This window comes from Bombus terrestris, chromosome 9 (genome assembly GCF_910591885.1).
Source record: "Bombus terrestris chromosome 9, iyBomTerr1.2, whole genome shotgun sequence".
Taxonomy (NCBI): domain Eukaryota; kingdom Metazoa; phylum Arthropoda; class Insecta; order Hymenoptera; family Apidae; genus Bombus; species Bombus terrestris.
This window is the reverse complement of record NC_063277.1, coordinates 13,741,276-13,765,953: the sequence shown is the minus strand read 5'-3', so window position 1 is coordinate 13,765,953 and position 24,678 is coordinate 13,741,276. Positions and strand designations below refer to the sequence as shown.

The window sequence follows — 24,678 nt, the reverse complement described above, 5'->3', positions numbered from 1 at the left end:
TATAAATCAAGACCAACGTATTTCCTCCCTTATTAAAGTCTATCTTTTTTTTCGTATATCAATTATCAATAAAAAAAAAAAGAAAAAAAAACAAAACTGGACAAATCTTACGGGCAAAAGTAAGAATGGAATCGCATCTATTAACGTTCTCCATTTTTCGCTGCGAAACGATCAATTCGTTCAACGTTCAATTTTTTTTTACGCATTACGGGACACCATTCACGATTGTATAACTCCCACGTCGTTCCTTCGAAAGGTACAGGTTGGATCTTTGGAAAAATATCCGCGAATTTTACCACCACCTCGTCGTATATATCTTCTGGACAAATATGACAAAGAGATATTTGCACCGTTCATGCGGTAAAGGACCCTTAAAACATCACCAATTCACTTGTATTTCATTGTTTCAACAGCAATACACATTTTATGACACAATATTCTCGTGCGCGCAGCCAGGGCGATATTTCAATCGAGCATCGCTGGTAGCGTACACCGCTTTATCGATCGATTCCTTTTTTAACATAGAAAAAATCTACATACAAAATAAAAAGTGAAATACGAATTATATTAGCCTCGAATATATATATAATAAAATGACGTGAACAAAATTAATACGAGAGATCAATATTTAATGGTAATTGTTCAATGTTCAATGTTCAATCGTCCACACGTGTATTTAACTATTTGTCACGCAGATATTATATTATTACGATTCTTTGCGATGTTCCAGCCTATAGAAAGCGATCAAGTTGCAGACATGTGACTGGAATAAGAACTGAAAATGCAAAATCTTGCTGGCGATACTTCACGTTGGATTCGTTCGCGAAACATTTGTTTTTAGCTATTGTCAAGGATGTTGTGGCAATTGGTCAGACAGAAATGGCACCGCGTGTAATCAGGGGGAAAGCCGGAATGAGATGAACTTTTCTTTATCGGTCGGCAGGGAAATCGCATTACTCTGGTAGAACTTCGAGAATCAATTCGATTCACAAACGTACACGGTGTTACAACGGTTTGGGGTATGAGTGGTGAAGTCGGTAGCCGTTTTCACGTCGTTTCCAACCTCCGTTCCCCTTTCCACCAAGCCCTTACTTCAGACAGCTTCCACCCCCCGGCAACGCTCTGTGACTTATAGACTTTGTTTTACTTAATAATAAAGTTCCGGTGGATAAAGGTAAAGTTGCAAGATAAATGGTACGCCAGCCGCGTACTGAAAAATGATAACCAGAGACTCGCCGCGACACTCCTCTCAGGGAAACACTTTCAGCCCACGTTGCTCCGCTAGAAAAGTATGAAAATCGTTTATTTCAGCTTCGTGTACATGTTAGACCGAGCGAACAAGACGTTCGATAACGTGGTAAAAAAGAAGGAATTATTTAAACGAGAATCAGGTAAGAACGGGAATCTAGATAAAAAGAGAAAAATGATCTTTCAACATTAAAAAGAAAACGGTAGGATTAAAAAGTAATCGAAAGTAAGCAGCATTTAGCATACAGATACGTAATTAAGGTACATATAATCTTAAATTGTAATTGCTAAATTTTAATTAAAGATTAAGTAGCGATGTTTGAGAGAAAATTTTAATAATGTTTAAATTCCGAAAAAAAACCTACGAAAGAAATAGGAATGTCGGTTATACAATGAACGATTCTATGTAAAAATAAGCTCGTTAAACAGCTGCGGTTAGAAAAGCGTATCACATCCGAAGAATTTCTTTAAAATTCGCTGGTTTGTCTTTCATCCAATAGCAAAAGATTCAGGCGAACTAAAGTCTGCTCTGATAATTGGTAATATTACTGAGAATAGTACAAAAAGATTGTATCTAATGCAGAAATCATATTATTTAAACATTAAAATACTAGAAATCGTATATCTAAAGTATGAAAAAAATTTGCAGATCATTTCGTTGTACTAAAATCCATTATTATACTGGGCATTCGTTGTGCCACTACGGAAACTAATTAAGAACCTCGATCACAATTTCATTAACTCCCCTTTATCTTTCCACTCGACACTCGGCATTTCATATCGGCTGGCCTGCTCGTAACTCAAGGGATTCGAACCTTAAACGACATCTTATCGCACTCACTTTCAATTTTATAGTCCCCAAGCTTTACCAAAGTCATTCTTCTTTCTCCACCACGTTCAAAATTCTTTTCCAAAATTGTATGTCCAGTTAAATAAAAAATAATTGCCGTTCCTCCTCTGTTTCAACTATCATCACAGAATTACAGCTTCAAGCGGACCATCAGATTACCGATTCCAAACGCATAGAGCTACTCAGTTGAAAATACGTAGCTGAAGTTTAACAATGTTACATGAAGCACGCGATAGACGCTTCCTACTTCCTGTTCACCGGCTTCTTTTTGATCGTGCCCGTATTCAAGGCTCCGTTGCTCGACTCTGTGCTCGAACACTTCTCGCTCTCTTTCCGTTGTAACATCGGAATGCTCGACTTCCCATCGCAAGCTACGGACACGTTCACCACTTTTCCGCTGGCCACTGCCTCCACCCTGTGCACGATTTCCGTTTTCTCAGGATACGAGGAGATGGGTGGCCTCTCGATTTCGCCCGAAGGCTCTTCCTTGCGCCTCGAAAACGATGGAATCCTCGTGATCTTCGGTTTCTCTTTCAGAGGTGGCTTTTCCCTCTGCTCCGCTAGCTTGTCCCTATCGATGCTCTGACAACTTTGTTCCGGAGGTGGAATGGCAGACACTTTAGGAATATTTCTGTGATCCCTGGTCCTCTGCAAACTGGACGTAGGTTTGATGATAATTTTAGGTTGCTTCATGCTTGAGGACGAAACCTTGGTATCCCTCGCCGTAATTATTATTCGCGGTTCTTTTCGTTCTTGGCTCGCGATATTTGATAATTTGGAATCGGGAGACGAACACGAAGTTAACGAATCCGATTGCAATTGTTCCATCGAGCTCATATTAGATCTGCTGGACGTGTTCGAGTCTAACGGATTACCGAATTTAATTTCTCGGTCCAATTTTTCATCGGATGTGGCATCTGCTAGATTCACCACGATTTGACTCAAGTTTTGATTCGCCTGTCCCAGAAGATTCCCAACTCTAGGCGTGATAACGATTCTTGGTTCTATTCCGGGGATCCTGGTGTCCCAGTTCGAGCCTCCAAATTGAACCTGTTTGTTCATTTCTCTGCCTGTGATTCTTGGTTCCGACAACGCCGTCACTATACAAGTATCGTTTCCAGACGGAGACGATTTGTACCAGTTGGGATTGCCTATCCCGGCCTCCAGCAGAGCAATCGGATTCCCTATGTCCTTGTCCACGCTGTGGGAGGTCGGTTGAAACGTTTCGTTAACGGAACACACGGGATTCGAATAAATAGTGTCGACGCTTCCACCGGCTTGCGTTCTAGTCCTATCTATCCTATCATCCAAAGAGTCGATGATACTCGGATCGGAATTGTTCTTCGTTGTATAGTCTTGCCTTCTGAGCAACGGGCCAACGTGGAGATTAGTAATGACAGATTCCGGCTCCTGCTGACTCTCGTTCTCCTCTGCAAACTCGAGGCTCTTAGAAGGACCAAATATCCTTGGGGGAGGCTGAGGTGGCTGATGAGAGGACGAATGCGATCCACTTCTATAATCCTTCAACGAACCGACGTGCTGCTTGGATGCAAACAAGCTACTGGGCGCTGGAAGGGACCGTCTTTTCTCGATGTCTGGCAAAACTTTGGGATAGTTTCTGCGCTTGATCGTCCTCAGGGCTTCCTCCGGACTGACGCATTCCCTCTCCACCGTAGGCTCCCTACAGGTTACGTTTATATCACAGCTTGGTGGACTGTTGGCGCCGAATGTAGTTAACTTTGGTCCCATCTTCATGTAAATTTCCTCGCTCTGATCCACGGTCGATCCGTCAGGATTCACTGCCAGCTCGGGACGAGGTAAGCGGGATTTCAATTTTGGGTTAATCTTCGCGTAAAGACTGCTAGCGCTGCCAGAATCGGACTCGTATATCCTGGGTGTGGAGAAATTCGGTTTCACGCTCTTCAACACGTTTTCCATTGGTAACGGATCGCTCTTCGAGTGATGATGCTCTATGACAACCACTTGAGGAGCTGTCTGTAACTGGCTGAGATCGACTATAGGATAGTCGATGTTCTTGTTGAACGAATCGTCCGGTTCGACGCCCTTTGCTAGCTCGATAGGCACCTGGTTCAGGATCGATTCGGTTCTTGTCGCGGGTGTGGCATCAACGGCTACGGAGACCTTTGGGACCTTTGATTTCTTGCCAGGACGTACGACCAGCGCTGGATCTTTGTCGTAGATCGGCTCCTCTTTCCTTTCTTTCGATAGTTCTTCTTCTAACCTTTTCTTCTCCACTTCTTGTTGTTTAGTTAGCTTGTCCTGATGCTCCTTTTGCAAGGTTTCTCGCGTTTTCCTTAGAAACCTGGGGGAACACCTTTTCGAACACAAATATACAAACATTCGATAAATAGAAAAATCGATGCTTCCGTAAGGAAGATTTTATGAATCACGGGCCGTGGACGAAGGAAAGAAATTTTTCAATGAAACAATTTTTCAAAACTTTCGCGTCCGATCGATTTCTGCGAGACGAGTAAAACAGTTGGCTAAGCAAATTTCGACGATGTGGAATCGAAGATCGAAAACAATCGTGACCGTAGCAGTGATTTCGATGAATCAGCTCGCGTCTCAAAGGGGCGAAGTCTTTAAGTGAAATCGTTGATTGGATCATCAACTGTTCGACGAATTTCTAAGAACACTCTTACTCGAATCGACACCATTGTCAAACTATCCAAAGAAGCTGTTTCTAATTGATTCGCTGGTCGAAATTACCTACCTGTGCACGATCTCTTGTTGTATCCACTCCCTAACCTTGACGTGAGTATCAATAGTGGATCCAGAGTTCTGTCTAGACAATTTCGATCGTCTACCAAAGTTCGAGTTGTTGTCGTACGCCTTGTCGTTCTTTATCACGTCGTTCAGATCCGGCTTACTGTCGCTCTTGTAACCAAGCTCTCCATAGTGGTTCTCGAACTTGTCCGATTTCGCTCGTTTCGAATCCTCTCTCTGACTAACGCGTCTCTTCACTCCAGTGCCTTTAGCTTTCGCATCGTGTTTCTTGCAATACAAGTAGACGAACGCCGTGAAATTGATTAACAAGAACACCAGTCCAAGACCGATCAGCATAGTGATTATGGAGGAACTTTTTGGCGTGCTTGGCTGTGGAATCGCTTCTTCGTCCGATTGCGAGGAAGTTGTAGTATCTGCAGTTGTTGATGGTTCGTAGCGATCGTCTGCCTTAAATCTGACGGATAAAAGGCTTATTTGCTTTGTTGCGTAGATAAATCACGAAAAAAGAAAACGTTAATTTTTTTTATCGCTGTGTCAGGGACATGTGCAAGTGCGAAAGTTTCGGGAACTGCAGGTGTCTGTCTGCACGGAAGCTTTCATCACGGGAGAGGGTAAAGTTGTATCGTTCCATGAGTATACGCGAGTTTAGATCGGAGTTAGTTAGGTAGTTTCTCAGATTTGTACGGCCTTGTACAGATATTCATAGACAGGATTGCGAGTAATTCGATAAGGTGTTAGAGTTTAAGCGGTTACTTGTTCGGGGGAATTCAATCATAGCGTTCGTTTGTTTGTCGAAAGTGCGGGTCTTCTGATAGGTTGCTTGCTTTCAGGATGTTAATGAATTATGCCTTCTAGTTCGAAGTGAAATTAAAACTTTGAATAAACGAATGTTTCGCCTCATTGTACGCAAGTTTGAATGAATTCTATTCAACCGGTATAATACAGACAATTTAAGCGGCCCGAAACAAGCAAGAAAGCAGGCGCGATGGCGTGCAAGTGACGTTTCATTAATGTTTAGCACACGGTTGAAAAACAGTCCCGAGATACCGCTTTGTATAATGCGGCACGAAAATGAATATGTCTAATTTTTCAATTGACATTCGCGTTGAATTTTTAACGAGAAAAACGCCGGATATAAACACGCGTGTCATCGGTAGAAATTTTTACGATTAAAGAATTGTCAGTCGTTAACACGCTTGATAATTGAACGATGTGTTGCGTACACGAAAATCTTCACGGTTGTGGATTTATTATTCCTAAAAGAGTATCCATCAGATATCTACCTCTTATGGATCAAACTTGAAATTCAAATTATTCCTTCTTAATCCAAATCCTCGTTACAAACCTGGAACCATAGCTGTCATATTCCGTACTTGCATTTGCATACTTTCCGATCCCATCCGCGATGTCGAGAATCTGCGGTCTTGGTCCTTTAGGTCGAATAGGCAAAGGTGTGCCTTTGCCAGGAGGACGAAGCAGGTAGGGTACGTCCTCGTTCCAGAATTGCATCTCTGCAGACCGGTAGTGCCTACTCGTGCTCGGTGGAATCGCTATGTTAATTTACACTTCGTGTATTCGTCGTAACAACCATCAGCGTGATTCATCAACAAGACAGCCTTGTGGACTTACTAAGATTAAGGTAGGTCTGATTTTGAGGTTCGTACTCGGGCCAATCGATATCGTATTGGCGCCATTCCTTCGGTCCATCCGTCAAGTAGGGATATCGCTTTGCAATGTTTGGGTTCCTAATTTGCGAACAGTAATCAATTGGAAAAGTCTTGAAGCAAAAGAAAAACAAGATTCTTTAATTTGTACGAAAACAAGATTCTCTGATTTGCAACGGTAAATCGTTTGTTTGCTTTTCGTATGTTTTTTAGCCGTTTATTTACATTTCTTAGATCGTTCGTTTATATACTCTGAGTGATTTGTTTACATTTCTCAATTGTTTGTTTACATCGGCTCTATCAGTTTTGAACGTAAAAACACACCGTTCCACACGGTTTTCCTGCTTCACCTAAACAACAAGCCTCCAAGCTTGCTACGTTTTCAAGAAACAGAGCGTAGAACAAAATATGGAAGCGTACAAAGGTGCCCCCTGTTGTAAAGCACTTTTATCAACGAGATTACAAGCTCGTCGGTCGTTCTCGCGGCTCAATCGGAATCGAATTTCAGAATGAAAACCAAAATTGCGATTTCGCGATGTTTTCAATAAAGTTCCGGCAAGAACCGTTCCAGGTAGCATTTCCAGGCCCTCCTGCTCCGACGCGCGCGAAATAATATCGTATATCCACGCTCGGATATCGGAAAAGCAGTCCAATATCGAAATTTTGATACACGGTAACTCTACTCCGTTTCTGTTACGCGATACTCGCGCGTTCGAAGGAACTTCTGCCTGGAACGAGTATCTCAAAGGGGGAGAGAGAGAGAGAGAGAGAGAGAAAGAGAGAGAGGGAGAGAGAGAGGAAGCCATTCTCCGGCCAACGAACACCATGATCCCTGTCCCGAAACGACTATGGGCGCAATTTTACCGTTCACAGTCGAACGTTCCTTTCTTCTACGATTTCTACGCGAGCATAAAATTCAACCAGATCGAAACTGACGATCTAAACGAAACGTCATTGACAGCTGGAGAAATATTTTCTCAAATGTGAACTAACTCACTGATCAGCAACGAAATTCAAACTGCATCGATCATCCCCGTCTCGGAACGAAATTGTCAGACTTTTTCAAGGATCGTTTCTCTAGAATTCTTTTCTCTTTATTGACCATAACCATAAGGTAAAGACGCACCACGCCCTTCGTTTATATATTGTACGCATGGGTGCAACCATTGCAGGTATATTCTTCCAAGGAGGCGTGACACCGTGTCACGCGCAATATCGATCAGCCGCTGTCACAAGCCGTGTGGAACACACGTGGCGTCTACTTCGGCCGCCGCCGCCGCCGCCGCCACTGCCACCGCCATCGCCACCGCGTGCATTAAACAACTTTGTTTCGCTTAATTGGATCGACCCAGTTCCTCCTGATTCAACGCCGTGTCGCGATGCATATGCATTTCTGTCCCGGCAAAAAAGTCTTCGGTTGGCAGCAGGAAATCGGGGATAAAGGAATGCGGGTAGTTTTGACAGAAACGAATCTCGCTGATCGAAATGAACTATCTCTTCCCTATGTATATAAAACGATGGTCCTGAAACCGAATAGCTCAACCAGTTGCAGAGAGCGTATTATCGATTCGGTCGATTGTTTGTTGTTTCCAAGGAAGTCGAACAATCGTACAATATGATATCTACATATAGGATCGTCGATACGAGAACACCGATAGGATCGACGAGACGAGCAAAAAGGATGACTCGCAGACGATATTGCCGGTAGAGTTCGTTTCCGAAAATTATCTCCTGACGCGTGCGATGAAATACGAGAGAAATTTCGTGCTTTCGAAGATAAAACAGTCGAGTCGATTGGTCCAGCCCGTGGTAAAACGCCCCGCACCCCCTCTGCTCGAAATGAAATGTGCCAGTAATTTGTATATATAGGTAATTTACTTGTATGGAGAAAATTAAAATGGCCGACGTATCGGATCGTTAATTGAGCAATAACCGGTATCAGAATAACGGGGGTCAAATTACAGGCAGCCAATTTTATCGAAAGGAACAGGATCGTTGTTGCATTATTTCAGTCCGACCTTCCATTTCCACTGTATAACAATTTTTACTTATTCTCGAGCGGTCGTTCCGTCTGAATTCGTGCTGTTCGACCATGTCCGACAAAAAGAACGCCCCAAGTATACAATTTCCAACAAATTGCACAATTGGAAACAGATTCTCCGAATTTGGAACTTTCATGGGATCGATCGCACCTCGGTATACCTATCTTCCAAACGCGGTAATCTACGTTCTCTTCGAAGTTTTCTGAAGTTAGAAACAGCTCGCTCAAAATTATACTGCGAACGATCAATAAAACGGAAAGATCGATTTCCACGATACTTTGCCCATCATTGAATATGCACGTTCTCCAATCCTAATATTCCGGTCCTAGCTAAACGCACTAAACGTGGAAAAGTATGCCGCTCCTTTCTCACACGCAGGCTTCGCGATGAGTTACAGAACAACACGTACGCATAGTAAATAACAGAAACGATCGAACGAGGCTCGCAACTACTCCATTTAACCTACGTTTTAATTATCGCGCCCCATTTAACCGGTGCACGTTTTAGTCATCGTGATTTACGATCTACGGATTGAACCCTCTATCCCGGAGCAACTCTACCGAAAAGATGAGCGGAACATTTTATGATTCTTCGTTCCACGACTCCAGCGATCATTCTCAAAAGGATGGAAATTTTGGAAATTTACTTTTGACGTTGTCCCGGATTTAATTTCTATTACGAAAATTATATTATTTTTTGATTACCACGTTTCGAAAAATCCAGCCTCGAATAGGTATCATACCTCTCGGATTTTTAGTAAACCGTTGAAAACATTGAAAACGGAAATTCGTGGACGGTCATTGCTCGACGCAAGCTGTTTATGCTGTCATTGGTTGAAATTAGCGAAGCCCCCGTCGTGCTCGATTCCATTATTAAATAATAAATTCGAAAGCGGACATGGAAGCATCGCATTTTATTTATCTATGGCATTCCTCCACTCCCTCGCCCCTCGACTTCACTTTGACTGGCTTTATGGTAAATCTCACGGAATTTTATACAAATAATCGGAATATCACGGCGCGATGCACGACCATGGGATAGAACTGCAAGGGCTTCATCCAGCTCTGGAAATTCATTATCAACCGACCAATGGAAAATAGACTGACGCGCTTTCAAACATGATTTTCAATTATACGCGTTACTGAATATTTATGTTTAACCATTTCCCGATATTACTCTCGCTCGTGAGACTTGTAATTATTTTTCCAAATAGATTTAACCACGACCATGTTAAATCTTCCTGATGCTCGTTTCTCGTGCCGTGAATCGCAACGGTCGTTTCGGTGATTGCTGAGAAGCATAATTCCCAGTGGGAATCTTATACCGTTTAATTTTACTCGACAGTAGGGAAAATGTCTATGAAAACTGTGCCAAGTGAAAATGGCGAGGCGCTGGACCATCTTTCACAGAAAAGAGTAGAACGATCGAAAGATTTCTTTTGAATACATCCGGCAGTAATGTACGTTCGCTGTAAAGAAGACAACGCATAGAGATCAGGGAATAAGAGAGAAAATGGAAAATAGCGGATCTACTTAAACCCTTTCGACGATACCGAGCCTAAAGGCAATAATTCGCATTTTGTTATACAACGTACACGTAACAGCGCGCAGCCTAGAAGCAACTTACCCCACGTAGGCGAAGCTGCACCACCAGTTCATCATTGCTTCGGAGAAGAGAGTTTCGCCGATATTGTATCGGCGACGCTGGTCGTATTTGCTCCCATCGAGAGGCACGCCCAGAACATAGGGCAGCTCCTCGCCGTGCACGGTACACTGACGTTGTTGCTGCGAACATACAAGAGCGCTTGGTTCGATATACTTTGCCGGCCGGCAACAAAGTTTCGCCAAAATTTCGCGGTCCAGAAGAACGGTCAAGAGGGGGCCTCTCTACGAAACCGCAGCCATTGTTATTAACTTCCGCTTCTCTGCGTTGTGCTTTAACTCCATCGACCCCATTGTTATTCTATATTCCGGTTGATCGATACTCTTCGATAAGCCCGTTCTTTCTGGACGATCGCGGTCAATGATCGTTGAGTATATATATTGCAGATTCCAGATATCGAGGGCAGTGAGTCTTCCTTTTCGTAGAACGTAAGAACGTCGATTTCCGAACAAATTGCACGTGCCCGCTTATTCGATGGATAAGGGTCAAAGTATTTTTCTGGAAGGAATTATAATTTTTTACAGTTTTTACGATTAATCGAGATACGTTTGGCGAATCGGTTGATTTGTCGCCAGTTTCGCTAGCGCGATGGCAAGAACGACGACGCGATGAATTTCCTGTGGAGAACGTCTCGCAGTCTGGGGTCTATCGTTCGTAAATCCCGCGTTCAACGGAAGGGAGCCAAGCCTGTAAGCTGTAGCTGAAAAGCAGAAACGTTGTTACATTCGGTTTAACGACACTGGTCGGTCACTGTACTCTCGGACAGAGCGTAACAGGCCGACACGCAGCGCCGATAAAAATAGTTGGACGGCGTCCAAATGGGTCTCGTAGCCGGGATTTTTCTCCCCGTTTGCGCACGACCGACCAACGAACAGTCAGTAGGTCACGCTGCCTGTTTCCGCCAAGGAATCCGCTGCGCCACGCGCTTGCTGCGAGAAAATGAATAAAATGCAAAGTACATCGTCTAATCGTACGTGCTGCAGTTTTCACGAGGAGAACAGCCTCGACGGATTTATGCGCCTCCTTAATATTTCTGCCAGCTTCTTGATTCTTGACCTGGCTGAATTTGTCAAGCTAGACACACGGATGCGCCATTATCGCGCGCTTTTCCGGCCCGAGGCGTGAATCTTTTATCAAATTGCGATTGCACGAAGTTTCATTCGACTATATGAAAACGGCCTGATCGTTAGTCACGGAGGATTCACTCAGGCCACGTGTATCCGAGGCAAAGGAACGTAGAACTCGAACGAAGCGAATTCAACGAAGAGATTTAGAGGCGTTCGTCATTTTTAAGCGACATGAGCGTATATTCGCGGTATGCTAACTCTGAAAGTGTTCCCAAGGACGTACTTACGCCGGAGTACTCCTGCATCGCTTTCGGATGCGAGAAGATGTACATGTAGCTCTTTGGATTTGCCCTCGAATGTAAATTCGCGGTCATTATTAATGGCGCGACGGTACCACTGTCGGATAGAGCATCCAGAACGAGATCCCGATTCTTCAGCGTGTAGTCGTTCGTAAAGCCAGCCGAGAAATCGCCGTATTGTTCCAGAATCTTCGACAGAATTAGTTCCGCTTCCAGTTCGTGCGTCGCCTGCCGACCAAGAAATATCGCGTCACTTTGTTATTCGCGCGTCGGCTGAATCTCGCCGGATTCAATATCGGCCTGTATACAAATATTCCTAGCCGAAATTCCGCTCCTCGACGTTCGCGCGTGCCAATTTCATTGCCAATAAATCGCGATCGATTTCAACGAATTCTACTTGACAAACGAGGAAATTGAAAAAAAAAAACAGATTGACGATTCGACAATTACCTTGGCATATTCTCGTAAAACTTCATCTCTCTGCACATCCACCATTCCGTGCAACAACGCTATCGGTGACAGAATGTGAAACTTCTCTGATTCCGTCACGCCATACATCAGGTCAAACCTGTTCGACAGATTTGATCTTCAAACGGTTCTTCTTCGTGGAAATTGTATTAAAAAAACGTGTATTTTCTACGAACTAGTAGCAGATTGATTTCTGCATTCTTTGGAATATCCTACCTGCCAAATAGTTCAGAATTTTTCATCAAATTCAAAGGCTTGTCCGGGATAACCACGTTGTCAATCAGCGGCGCGAATGCTGGAACGTAATTCGGCTTGTGGATTTTCACGTTCAGCAATGTGCTTACGTCTTGGCTGCGTAAACACAACGCCAGGTCATTGTCGGTGGTGGTGGGACAATTGAGGGCGTGCGCCACCTGAAAAATCATTCGAGCCATCTCTCAACGACTCGCAATGAACATTCCCTCTGTCTGCTAGAATCGTAGCTGCACGTCGCGATGATGAAAAACGATATTTCCTTCTTTGTTGGTTCCAATCGCAACCGCCACCTTGCATCCTTCTATTTTCGAGTAGAAACGGGGCGATCGTACATGTATGGAACACGACTCGTTTGCCCCTAGCAGGGAACACGATATCGATCTTCTGTCGACAAGATGTCAGGTACGAATTCGAACGTTCCTTTCGCCACGAGTCAAATGTAGGTCCGTGCACAGAGTACTGTCATACTTTCACTTTTCGCACTTAACTTTCGACAGTTAAAATTTTACGCCGAATAGCCTTTCGGCTAAACTAAGATACAAATTTTTCCTGATAAGATACCAGAAACCTTTGAATAGCGATCATGCATATACAAGTTATACGAATTAGGTTCAAGAGATATAACGTGTTGTTGGTAACAGTTAAATAAATATCCAAATAAATACATCGTATCTTAATAGAAAGAAATTACGAGCAGAAAATTGTTGATACATCGGCTTTCATTTTGTGTATCATCAAGATTAATGAATCTACCTGTTTGGTGATTTGTAGGGGTGCTTTTCCGATAGCATCAGCGCTTAATGCTGATCCGGACATCAATATAGCCCGTTTGAAGAGACCTGCGAAAGATGGAAAGACGATTAATGATCCAACTCTCTTGAGATCAAGCCAGTAGCTACTTGTACGCGTGAAATGTTAAGTTTTTCATTCTATAGTATAATTATCGATCGAACATCACGGTACTATTCCCCCCGGCTTATATTGCCGTTGAAAAATGATCGTAGTCTCCATTTTCTCCTGCCATTTCTTGTTTACAAGGGTTGTTCTTTCCATCGGCGACTTTAAAAAGAAAGGCACGAGCCTTCGAGCAAAATACAAACTTCCAGAATCACCATTCCATCGAAATTTTTAATGATATCCAAAAGAAGAGATCGAAACGTTTGACCATAAACGTTTGTTTCACTTGTGAGATTCGCGCGCGTCGAAACGTCGATTTTTAGTCGAACGAGCGTTTCATTTCCTTGAACTAGTCGTATCCTTGTAAGAAATTATGTTTTCAAAATAATCTGGCCAATTTCATAAGAAATTACATCTTTTCCTTAGGTTCGTCACGAACTTGGTTGGTTCGATCGACTCCTAAAAGCGATACTTAAAGTTTGCATTTCTAAAATCGAAGCCTGTGCACGACGGTCTTATCGATTTCACGAAAATGGAGGTTACGTGTTCTTTCCGCGAAAGTATTCCCTTAATATTCAGGCATCGCAAAAGTCGCAAACACGCGACACCGCAGTAACCGTTACCTTTCTTATTAGCCACCGGGCTGATAAGGAGTAGGTTAGCAAAAATGGCGCCAGTACCGTGGCCGACGAGCGTAATGCTGTTCGGATCGCCACCAAAATCAGCGATGTTCTCTCGCAGCCAAAGCAGCGCCGCTATTTGATCCAGCAACCCGAAATTGCTCGTCGTATCGTCCCTGATCCCGGGTCTCAAGAAACCTGCAACCAAGTGTTCACAGTCGAACGAATAACATACAATCATTTTCCCTAATATCGGACTTACTGAACTTTATGATTCTTCCGTATATTCTTTGAGACAGAAAATGTTTCGCGTGTAATCGTAGCCCATCGATCTTTAATGTCGAACGATTCACCGTAATCGATCTTGTAATTTCAACAACAAAAAAGATCTTATATACGTTTCTTTTACACAACGAATAATTTTTATCCAGGCGAGAAAAGAGAAAAGCCAGCTTTTACTCTACAAGGCCTACAGCCTGCACCAAGACATCAACCCGGGACGTAAAACTGGTTGGCACAACGTGCTCTTTCTTTTTGTTCACGCGAGCCTGCTCGTTATCCATATTTTTCCCCCGTTGTTTTGCAAAAGGCTGAAGTTATCCGTACCTCTCGCGAGCCAACTGTAGCCGACTACGGACCAACGGGAAGAGGCTGAAGTTAACTAAGCGCCTTCCCAGCACTTTAACCTAATTTATGATTATGGTTTCGCGGCTGCTTCTTCGTTTTTTCCTCCCTTCTACTTTTTTCCCCCTTTCCTTTGCCCCTTCCACGCTTTAACTCTCATCCCACTTGTCGGATGTGGCGGCGCAGCTCGCGCCACCGACGTCCATCCATTTGCAATGCGCACGCGGAGGTTGCGTTATCATTTTAGGGCAAAGGATAGGCGGAAGCTCCTCGTTGCGAATACCCAGCTGCAGCCGGTAAGGCCGGAAGGGGTTGGAAAAAAATAGAGCAGACCACGGGAAAAACGGCGACGATCGATGGAAGTTTCGGGGGCAAAAGGGCCGCTTTTGTCTCGCTCTTTTCTAAGAGAAAAATTGTTTTTTCTCCCTTGAAAATGATCTCGAAACTTTTATACCCGCCATTCGTTTCACCTTCGCGACTTCTTGCTTCCGTACAACGAATTCCTTATTTTTATCGAAAACAGATAGATCTTCGTCGAGCAACAAATTTGAACCATTTGTACAATAACAGATATTTAACTATTAGAAGTTACAGATTAAACGATTGAATCGTTAGTAGCGATTTTCGTATATCGTAATTTTTCGAACATAAAAAGCGATATAAAAATTCGCAGGGAGTATAAAAAGTTCGAGTACCTCGGGTTCGAACAGCGAGTCAACTTTACGTTGTTTATACGAGCGGACGGATTGCAAAAGATATCAGGAGACGATGGCGGTTGTCCCGGTATGCGATGACGGATCGATAGACAGTCGCACGGGAAGAAGGTAGAAATAAAAAGGAATTGGTCGAAGATCAAAAAGCCGCTGGCGTAGCGAAGCACAAACGTTAATGAAGCAGAATTCCTGATTTCATGCAACGTTGCCGTTGGCGGCGCTCGGCAAGATTTCATAAATTCGTATCAAGACGATGCGATGGCGCGGGACTTTCTCGCATAGTTCTCTCAGACGTTCCATATCCAGAACGATCGAATTCGATTTGATATGACCCACGCCTCCTATTTCCGCCCAGTATCTTCTGATCTCATCTGCCTTTCAGATGAATCCATCGTGAAAACACAGCAACGCGGGAATACTTGACTCGTACTACTTGCAACGAGTAAGTAGTATAATCGTACTATAGAAAGACCGTACCGCAGAAATATGATTCATCTAAGGTAACTTACAAGGAAGGTTACAGCTTCGACATTTTCTTACATACGTGTTATATTTTCGAAGAACTGAATTCGTAAAAAGATAGTGAATTACATAGGTAAATAGGTTAGTCCAACTCTAAGCATTAAGTCTGCATAACTTACCTAGAATGCCTAGGCGAAAGTTGATAGTGACAAAGACGATGTTACCATAAGATGCCAATATAGTACCGTCGTAGAGGTTGCCGCTATTCCATTCAAAGCTCTCTCCGTGAATGAACACCATCACGGGATACTTCCGCAGAGTCTTCTGACCTGAAAACAAAAGGATGTAGGGTATTAATGTCGGAGGAGGAAGATGAACGTTTGCTGTGCTCTTTTAGTTACCGTACTTATTTTACAATGTTTCATAAAGGCGTCAAATAAATCAAGCGACATTATAATGCAAAATACATTTGGAAATACTTTCTGGCCAAGCATAGTAATGCATTTAGCTGGTAATTACGATGGAAAAACGATATCGTCCGTAAGCGGAATATACAAAAGCGCAACGTTAATTGATCCATCGATATTGTATAAAGCGAATGCTGTACGCGAATGACGGATTAATGTAGAAATAAATTTTTATGCGTTGGTCAAAGATGCAGGTACGATTGAATAACCAGGCGGATCGTATCATAAATTCATATCATAAATTAGTTCACTCGGGAACAGAATAAAGCGTAGATTGATAATTTTTTATCCACGCTCCGCGTATTCGAAGAAATCGATCGAATAATTCAGGAAATTTTCCTCAACGTCGCAATAATTTTTCTCGGGTATCGAGGAAAAAAAACAACGAAATTTAGCGAAAGGAAGAAAGAACTACGATCGCGTGGAATAAACATCGAATAAGATGATCCGTGTCGCTTATTGATAACGCTGTCCCGCGTAAATTACGATTGTTACAAGGGCGTGTCCCTACCGATTGTATGTTTTTTCATACGAGAGTTTTCTTGATTTACATCGCTCGAAAAATTATCAACGGAGTTTGCCTGACGATGGTACACGCATGAGTTGGGTCAGTTCCAAAATTTATCACATCTCACCCCTTGGTCGAGCCTGTTCGTGAACTATTCACTCTGAGTTTTCGGTATTAGGGTATCTATAAATTCTTCTCCCCCATCCTGTAGACGACGTAGTTTCCTTTTAGCGAACGATCCACAAATTAGACCAGAACGAACACTGGCTCGACCGCCCTCCCCAACCCACCTTTACGAGCGGTCGAGATTTATCGGGGAATCTGTTTTACACGATTTCAGTTTCCGTCGCGAGACCAACTTCGCGCTGACATTTGAACACCGCTCCAATCCAGCCGGAATTAAATCATACGCGTCTCCTTGAAACCCGAAGATTAATTGTCTTTGAAAGTAAATATACTTTACTTTCGTCTCCTGTTCGCTTTACCAACACATCCCTCGGCGAACAATTATAGTACGACTGGCGAGCGAAGGTAAGTTTCCTCTGTAAACCCGCATCAACAGCAACTCTTACCGTATCCGCTCTAACCTCATCCGCTTTCCACAGATAAACGTTCTTTCGAAAGCGGGCAGAAATCGCTGCTTCCGTAATTTCCGTCGGAAGACACGGAACTTCCGTGTCACTTCTTTTTTTCCTTACGAGGAGAAGAAACGATGGCGGTGGTTGTGCACGTGTCCAATCTTTTTTTAAGTTCGTTTACAAAGCAGGCAGGAGAAAATTGTGCTTTATTAGGTACTATCCCCGGAAGCAAATATTGGTAATCCCTCGTACAATATATCGCGATGGTGACCGAATTTGTTACGCTAATGCGTATACCGTTGTATATCTTCCCTGGCAGCTAACCGAAACTCCCGACAGTAGCGGGAAAAATATGGCGAGCAAACGGGCAAGAAACGGATGGAGCAAGAAAGCGGATGGGGATGATCAGCAACGAGCTGACGAGCTGTTAACGCGTTTATGGACTGTCAACAACGTATCGTGCTCTTCGAGGCCGCAAATTGAATCCGCTCAACCTGCCCCGAGGGCTGAAACGACACGTTTATACGAGATTTTTCCCCCACGACTAACTTTACGGGTCACGTCATAATTATTTGTATTGTTATACGAGTTCCAGCAGCTCGGTATTCAAGGAAACGAACTTGGAAAATTGCTGCCTTCGGTGATATATCTTTCCGACGAAATAATAATGGACGGAAGAGTAGAATAATTATTCCCGTATTACAGGGATTTAATTTATTACTTTCATATCTCGTTTGTTCACCCTCGTTAGAAATAATTAATACGCAAGACCTAGTCTTACGTGAGTGGTATTAAAAAAATATACAAGCCCATTGTTATCTCAGAGTCAGCCCGTGTAATACAAAAACCATCGCGTTTTTGTTGCATTCTGGTTCGCGGCGTGTTCGGTGTACCGTAGACCAATTGAATAAAATTTCAGAGGCCATCGTTTTTGCCTGGTTGTAAGCACCGACCCTGTTGGTTATTGTGTCGCAAAAGAATCCTCGTGAACGAGCACGTTATGAGTCGAAAAAATTCGGGCATTCTATCCTCCGCGAGATTCTTTCGGCCAACTTCGTTTTCGGTGAACACGCATATACCAGCCTCGTTTACGGCGCAGAATCGTCGAGCAAACGAGCAGAAGAGCGGAGAGGGAGCACGAACAATAGGAATATCGAAATTATCGCGGCGCTAGTGCGCGTTACTTCCGCAAAGAATCCATTGATTCAGCGGACCGTGCGGGGCGCATTTTCACCGAGGCCATCTCGCCAAGGAGTAAAAAGGTGACGGAAAATAGGTCGATGCCATCATATGAAAACCACTCGTGCAATAATAAATGCCTCGTATGGCTACTTCCATAAGATCGTATCGACCTATTTTTTGTCGTCTTTGCCTTCAGATATACACGTACAATGGCGTTAAAAGAAGGCCCGTGTACGATATCGGAGCGTCCCATTTACAATCGATACTGCATCGTTCATCGAGCAAAATTATAGGCGTGAAAATGTGCAAACGAATCTTTGTGAACTAAATGACCACTATCGAAACAGGTTTGTCTTAGACGACGCATTCTTAAAGCTTCAATGCACGTGCAAAGAATCGTAGAAAATGAACGAGCCCTCGGCCAAGCAGGCTGAATTCCACTCACGAATGAAACTGTGGTTAGGAAATTTCCATAAAAATTAAAAGGTGAATCGTTGGGCTGTACATGAAATTGACGTATAACGGATCACGCCTGGGGATATGTTCATCTTCGGTCGGTGGATGTGCGCGCTTGGAAATCGAAGCGGTCGCTATAAATCAATTGACGCGAATCTATGTCCTAATAAAAGGAGCAACGGGGTCGATGGTGCGGCAAGTAAAAAGATATCATGTGGTGCACTTTACGCTGCGACGATATAATGCAACCTGTACTGTGTGCACCGAACATATTATTATTAAACTTGGCCAGTCAACGATAATGTTACAATATTTGCGACGACAATGTCGACTGGTCCAATTTTTCTGATATCGAACGACGTAATGAAAATACCACGTACCGGAGAACTAGGCGTTGCTCGATCAGCTTTACTGACTTTCTCTGAAACACGAATATTTTCTAGATCCTCTTACGATACTGGCGGTTCTTTGTTTCGGGCCAAAGTAAGCAACTTTTGTAACGTTCGATACAATATCAGCAAAGGACTTTGAAACAACCGTGGCAGAGCTCATGAAATTACAATCTGTGAATGTACTTCTTATCGAATGGCAGTGTACCGTCACTGACCATCGTTGAGTTCCTCCGTAATCGACGATTGTTGCGCATCATCGGGATAATTTACAGGTATAATACCACTAACTGGAACAAGTCTACGGCGTTTATACATAAAACAAATCAACGTTCGATTTACGAGCGAACCCCTTTACGATATCAGCGAACTGGTTCGGGGGTGGTTTTTACCGCGACGTAATCATTTTTATCGGTCCCGCGGCCCCGTCGTTCCTGACCGGCGTCGGATAAATATTTATGGCCGTCCCGTATAGCGTTCGGGCGTCGATGCCCTCGTAACTCAACCCCCGTACGGCCGATTTCTTTTTATGGCCGCCGCCAGGCGACGAGTTACAGCTCCGTTGAATTTACGGGTGCCGCCCCGCTTTAATCCAGCCCTGTAATTGCCGACGGCCTCGAAACGCAACGAATCTCGTGTCTGGTTCGAGGTCGACGACATCTACCAACATCGCCGTTTCGTGCAGACAGAAACGATTCGAGGGTGGCTTTTGACAGACTGAAACAATATCTGGAGGGGGTGGCAAACGAGCACGCTTCGCCACCTCGTGGTCAGATCGCGAAACTTTCCTCGACGGGGGTTGCTACGCCCTCGACTAGATGTCGGTACGCATCGTATTTTCGTAGGATTCGACAGACATCCCTCTATCAATATCATCAAATTGATTTCTAGGATGAATAATGCGAGCTCGCGCTCTTCATCTGACAACGGTATTGGAAAGCGTGAATGATATTGCTACCCCCGATTACACCTGCAAGTAGCAAGAATTTCTTCGAGGGTAGATATCGATTCTTTGAATTGGAGGAATGACTGTAGAGTGAACTTTACAGGGCACCGATAGTTATAGCAAGTCTGGTAAATAATTGGAAACCATTTGGTTCTGAAACGACTGATGTAACTTTCAACTGGTACAGCTTATTGAAGCCTAACAAAGAAAATGCTTCTGTATAGGGGAACGCCTTAAAAAAGTATTTCGCGAATTTCTAGTTGAAAACGATCGCGGAAATTAATCTACTTATTCGTAAGGACGACGTCAAGGATACAATACAGAGTTTCCACAATAGGAGAATGGGATTTACAGAAAACCCTTGAGAGTTGTTTTCTGCATACCACACTACGAAATAAATTCCATTTGAATCGCGATAAAACGACATAGCATTCGCGATAGATATGTTTCTCCGAGTATGAAACCCTTTTCTTTTCTCTCGAGTAGCTTCGACAATGATGTACAAAAAGGAGGTTGTGAATTAAACGATAATGTTGAAGCATTGTTGTAACCATTTATACTGGTGTTTCGTAAATTTCTTACAAGAGGAGATCGCAAAGGGTAGCGAGAAAAAAATAACGAAAAAATTTAATATGCAAGTGTACGCAAATACCTTTCACCGTTACAAATTTATACTTAAAGGTATCCTAGGCAGGCGCGGTGCTCATTTGCATGGAAAACGGGCGATTTTGACAGGTCAAAAGACCTCGTTATAGAGGCTTGTTCAGTTAATGGATTAACTTTACGCCCAAGGGAAGACAGGGTACATGATGAGGCTGGGTTATTTTCACGCGCCCGTTTTATTGGTCGCCTCGCTATGCGTGTATCCGTTCGACGTGTATTGAAAAATATAAACGAGCTAATTAACTAATTAGATCGGCGGTACCCAGATGCGCCAGCGATGCGCTGAACGGTAATTGTAAAACACGGATTAACGTTAGCTCGTGGGAACGACTCGAAAAACAACATTGTCGTTTTTCCGAGATCTCGTCCTTTTTTGCATCCTTGCCGTTTCGATGTAAAACGATTCCGAGGTTTTGCGGTGGCTGGAAACTGCCGTACAAAATCGTTTAAAGCTGTGTGCGGTGTACATTATTGACTCGTACTACTGGCATGGTGTTTAAGTAGTACAAGTAAATTGCGAACGTATCTAGTACGTCACTGCATAGACCGATACAGTTTTTTTTTTTTTTACAATTATCTCTGCGATACTTTAAGCTTTTTAATTACTACTCTTCAGTTGTTGTTGTTGTCGATCCTTTAAAATTTCTTCGTTCGTCCCTCTTATCTTTTTCACGAAGAGATCGATTCAGAGAAGGAGAGTTGGTTAAGTATACGCGTTTCGAACATTCTGTTTCGATATGAATTTATAGTTGTCACGTTTTGCCAAGCAACAGCTACTTTCGCGAGCTTTCTCCGATCATTGGGTCGTTCGAAGTAGACAAAGTGCAAACTCATGTCGTCCGCTTTTTACGGCCAACCGTGCCGTGAAAATCCAGAAGAACGAAGAATATGGTCGAACAATTGCTGCAAAATGGGGTAACACAACGGGACCTGCGTTCCCAACCCCCCTATCAGTCACCCCTGTGTGGAGAAACTCTCGCGGTTCGTTGCTTGTTACCTAAGCAAGTTCACGGACGTAACAGGGGAACGTTAATCGAGCATGAAACGGCTCAACGCTATAACTGTATCATAGTAGTGTGTGCTTGAGTAATATTATGGTTATGGGACTACAAAGTTCCACCGTGCCGCGGTACTTCTGAGTTTTAAGGGTGGTAATGTCGAGTAAAGTTAGATGCCAGTATACACACTCTGCTGTAGTCCCATTTCTACATCGGAGTATGGCGTTGTTCCATCAAATGATCATACTACTTGAAGCATAGTGGGTGTTAACTACATTATTGCGTTATTGAATTTTTTATCCTCCCCTTTAGAGGAGGAAAAGAATTTGTCCCCTGCGATTCTACTATACCGTACTAAAAATATTTTCTCTACTTCTCCCACTCATTCTCTCATCTAATTCGTACACTATGGCGCGCGAATTTGTACCGAGGTAAATTTACATTCTCATACGAAAAACAGATTCAAAAGCCCCAACAGGGGATTCGATCCGGGGACATTCTCGGCCGCAAACGAGTATGCTACCCATTGTGTCAACCTCTGGTCGGGGAAACAAATGTCTTCAGACGCTACTTGAGCATCGTGGACGCATTGTGAAACACAAGCGAGCTGTGTTTCAATTGCAAAAGACGGTCCGGACGCGTAATAAGGTTACGTTCTCCACGGTCCAGAAGGCGAGCAACGTCAGAGGTAAAAAGAATTCTCTCCAAGATGCGTTCCTTTTTTTTCTTCTTCTTCTTCTTCTTCCACTGTACCCTTCTACTGCACCGTAGAGAGGGATGCTACAGACGGCTCTGTACGAGCGCAACCGTCGTATTACATTCGTCGTCCGCATTTTCATCTCAAAGAATTATGACTCCTTTGAAGGTTTCTCGACCATTCACTTTGGAGCCTCTGGAAATCCGTCGTTATTCGACTTCGCATACGAGTCGACCGGATGCTGTGCATCTTTTATACAGATCCGTATGCACCTTCGAGTAACTACCGATTCCATGGGAGCCTGTGCCTTGCCACGCCAGAAACAGACGTTGCCCCGTTTCTAGTAGATATGCCCTGGTTGACCCACGTATTCGCTTCATCGTGAAAATATATTGAGCGAGACGGGATGCGACTAGAGTATTTCAGCGCTTTTCCTCGCTTTGGCGCGAAAGGGGATGAAATCGGCCGTGATTTCGTATACGTCCGAAGAAATTCGATTGACAGAAGCTCGTATTAAAAATTGTGGAAATTCGATATCACGAGGATTAAATACAAACAAGAGGCAAAGTACAAATAACTGGCTATCTATCTCCGTTAGTGTTTAGCAAATTCTAGGGCTTCTAGGTTAGACGTAAAGACCACTGTTGTAAATCGATTCGCATTGAAGATCCCAGTAAAGTCAAAAAAGGAGGAAGCGGAGAATTGACGCAGCCGTCTAGTACTTTCCTCTCCTTTCTTTCTTATCTTCGAGCCGAACGGCAAGAAAACAGAACCGTGAGAGATCCGAATGTTCGATACGAACGTTGCGGTGTAGATACATGGTCCGGCAAAGCCTTCCATTATCCTGGTCGACGCTATTCAATCCATGGTACACGTATCCCGATGTATTTCGCGAAGCGTCTCGGCCAGATAAAGCGACGCGTCGCTCCTCCAGCGTCGCTCGGCTGTCCATAAACAGATCCGTTTATCAGTTTCCTGGTGATAAACTCACCAGGCAGACGAGAGGATCCGTCACCATCTAAACATTTACTTTGGAGTCCCTCTTTTAAGACGGAAAACCAAGAAAGGAGAAAACAACATACCGGAATCTCGGAAGAGTGGAGCTTAAGCAGAGGATCCGAAAGTTCGAAGTTCAAAGGTTTCTTAGGGGTGGTTTTCGGATTATCCTGGAAAGTTTAAAGTCCAGGCGTTAGGATTTATCCTCGAAATATCGCGCGCTTCTTTCTGGTACGGTTGCTACAGCTATTATAGAAAACTAAAGGTGCGAAGATGACAGGATGCTAGGCAATAATGCTCGAAATGTCAGTTCCAACTCTCCCTTCACCCCTGTCACACCTGGCGACGTCTCCACTTTGAAAAACTGCGACAAAGTGGAGGTGATCCGTGCGCGGTGCTTCATCCCTTTCGTCTCCTCGTTTCGGTGCAATCCTCCATTTCCAGGTTGCAGAGTTATTGTTTTCAAGCGTCTCGACGTCAACGTCACAGGTGAAAAGTAACAAGCAAACAAGGCCGCCCCTTTCTTTTTTCGCGAATCTGAGAGAGAGAGAGAGAGAGAGAGAGAGAAACGAATCTAGACGCGCGAGCGCCACAGATGCAAAAAGACACTGACGTTTCCCTAACGATGCGGACGATTAACGTTTATTCGACGAATAATGAGAATTGCATGCATAATGAAGCGACGCACGAAAGAAGTTGACGGTCCATTGCTCGTTTTTCTATCGATATTCCGGAACAATGCGAAGGAATGGAGGCTAGGAATAGTCTGCCGCCCGACGATGAAGACCTTTTTATGCCATTTATTTGACGATTTCAAATGTTCCTTATCCTTTGGCCTAAACGTCGAACTACTCTGAGAGAATTCGAAAATTTATTTTCGCCCTATCGTCGAATGGCGTTTCCGATGAAATATTTTCAATATCCATCGACCAGTCTTCAAGGATTCTCACCATCGTCCTTGGGCACGAATGATTCACTTTGATATTTGGCGAGCTTTTCCTTCCATTCGCTAGATATATCGGCTCCAGAACAGGCATTAATTTTATATACAATGTGGCTCCGACTACATCGGTAAACAATAAATTTAATACTACAAACTGCATATCACTTACAAACTAAATATTGCTTTCCTTACTGGATTTCAACGAATTTCACGTACATGGAAGTAAACGATTTCAC

General features: G+C 43.6%; 1 protein-coding gene across 4 annotated transcripts in view; it reads right to left on the bottom strand.

The window, feature by feature from the left end:
• Window positions 1-371: 371 nt before the first annotated feature.
• The window catches only part of LOC100644931, a 56,472-nt gene continuing 32,165 nt past the window's right edge, over window positions 372-24,678 (bottom strand). For 3 of the 4 annotated variants that reach the window (XM_020864419.2, XM_020864420.2, XM_012311995.3), the window contains exons 4-14: window positions 15,799-15,948; window positions 13,824-14,018; window positions 13,057-13,142; window positions 12,265-12,461; window positions 12,031-12,148; window positions 11,569-11,808; window positions 10,179-10,336; window positions 6,476-6,591; window positions 6,192-6,396; window positions 4,833-5,300; window positions 372-4,433 (exon numbers count right to left, since the gene is read on the bottom strand). In XM_020864419.2, the coding sequence (XP_020720078.1) occupies window positions 2,342-4,433; window positions 4,833-5,300; window positions 6,192-6,396; window positions 6,476-6,591; window positions 10,179-10,336; window positions 11,569-11,808; window positions 12,031-12,148; window positions 12,265-12,461; window positions 13,057-13,142; window positions 13,824-14,018; window positions 15,799-15,948 (4,025 nt within the window). In that variant the 3' untranslated portion in view covers window positions 372-2,341. The remainder of the gene's footprint in view (window positions 4,434-4,832; window positions 5,301-6,191; window positions 6,397-6,475; window positions 6,592-10,178; window positions 10,337-11,568; window positions 11,809-12,030; window positions 12,149-12,264; window positions 12,462-13,056; window positions 13,143-13,823; window positions 14,019-15,798; window positions 15,949-24,678) is intronic. The other variant, XM_048408912.1, reaches the window with a different exon arrangement.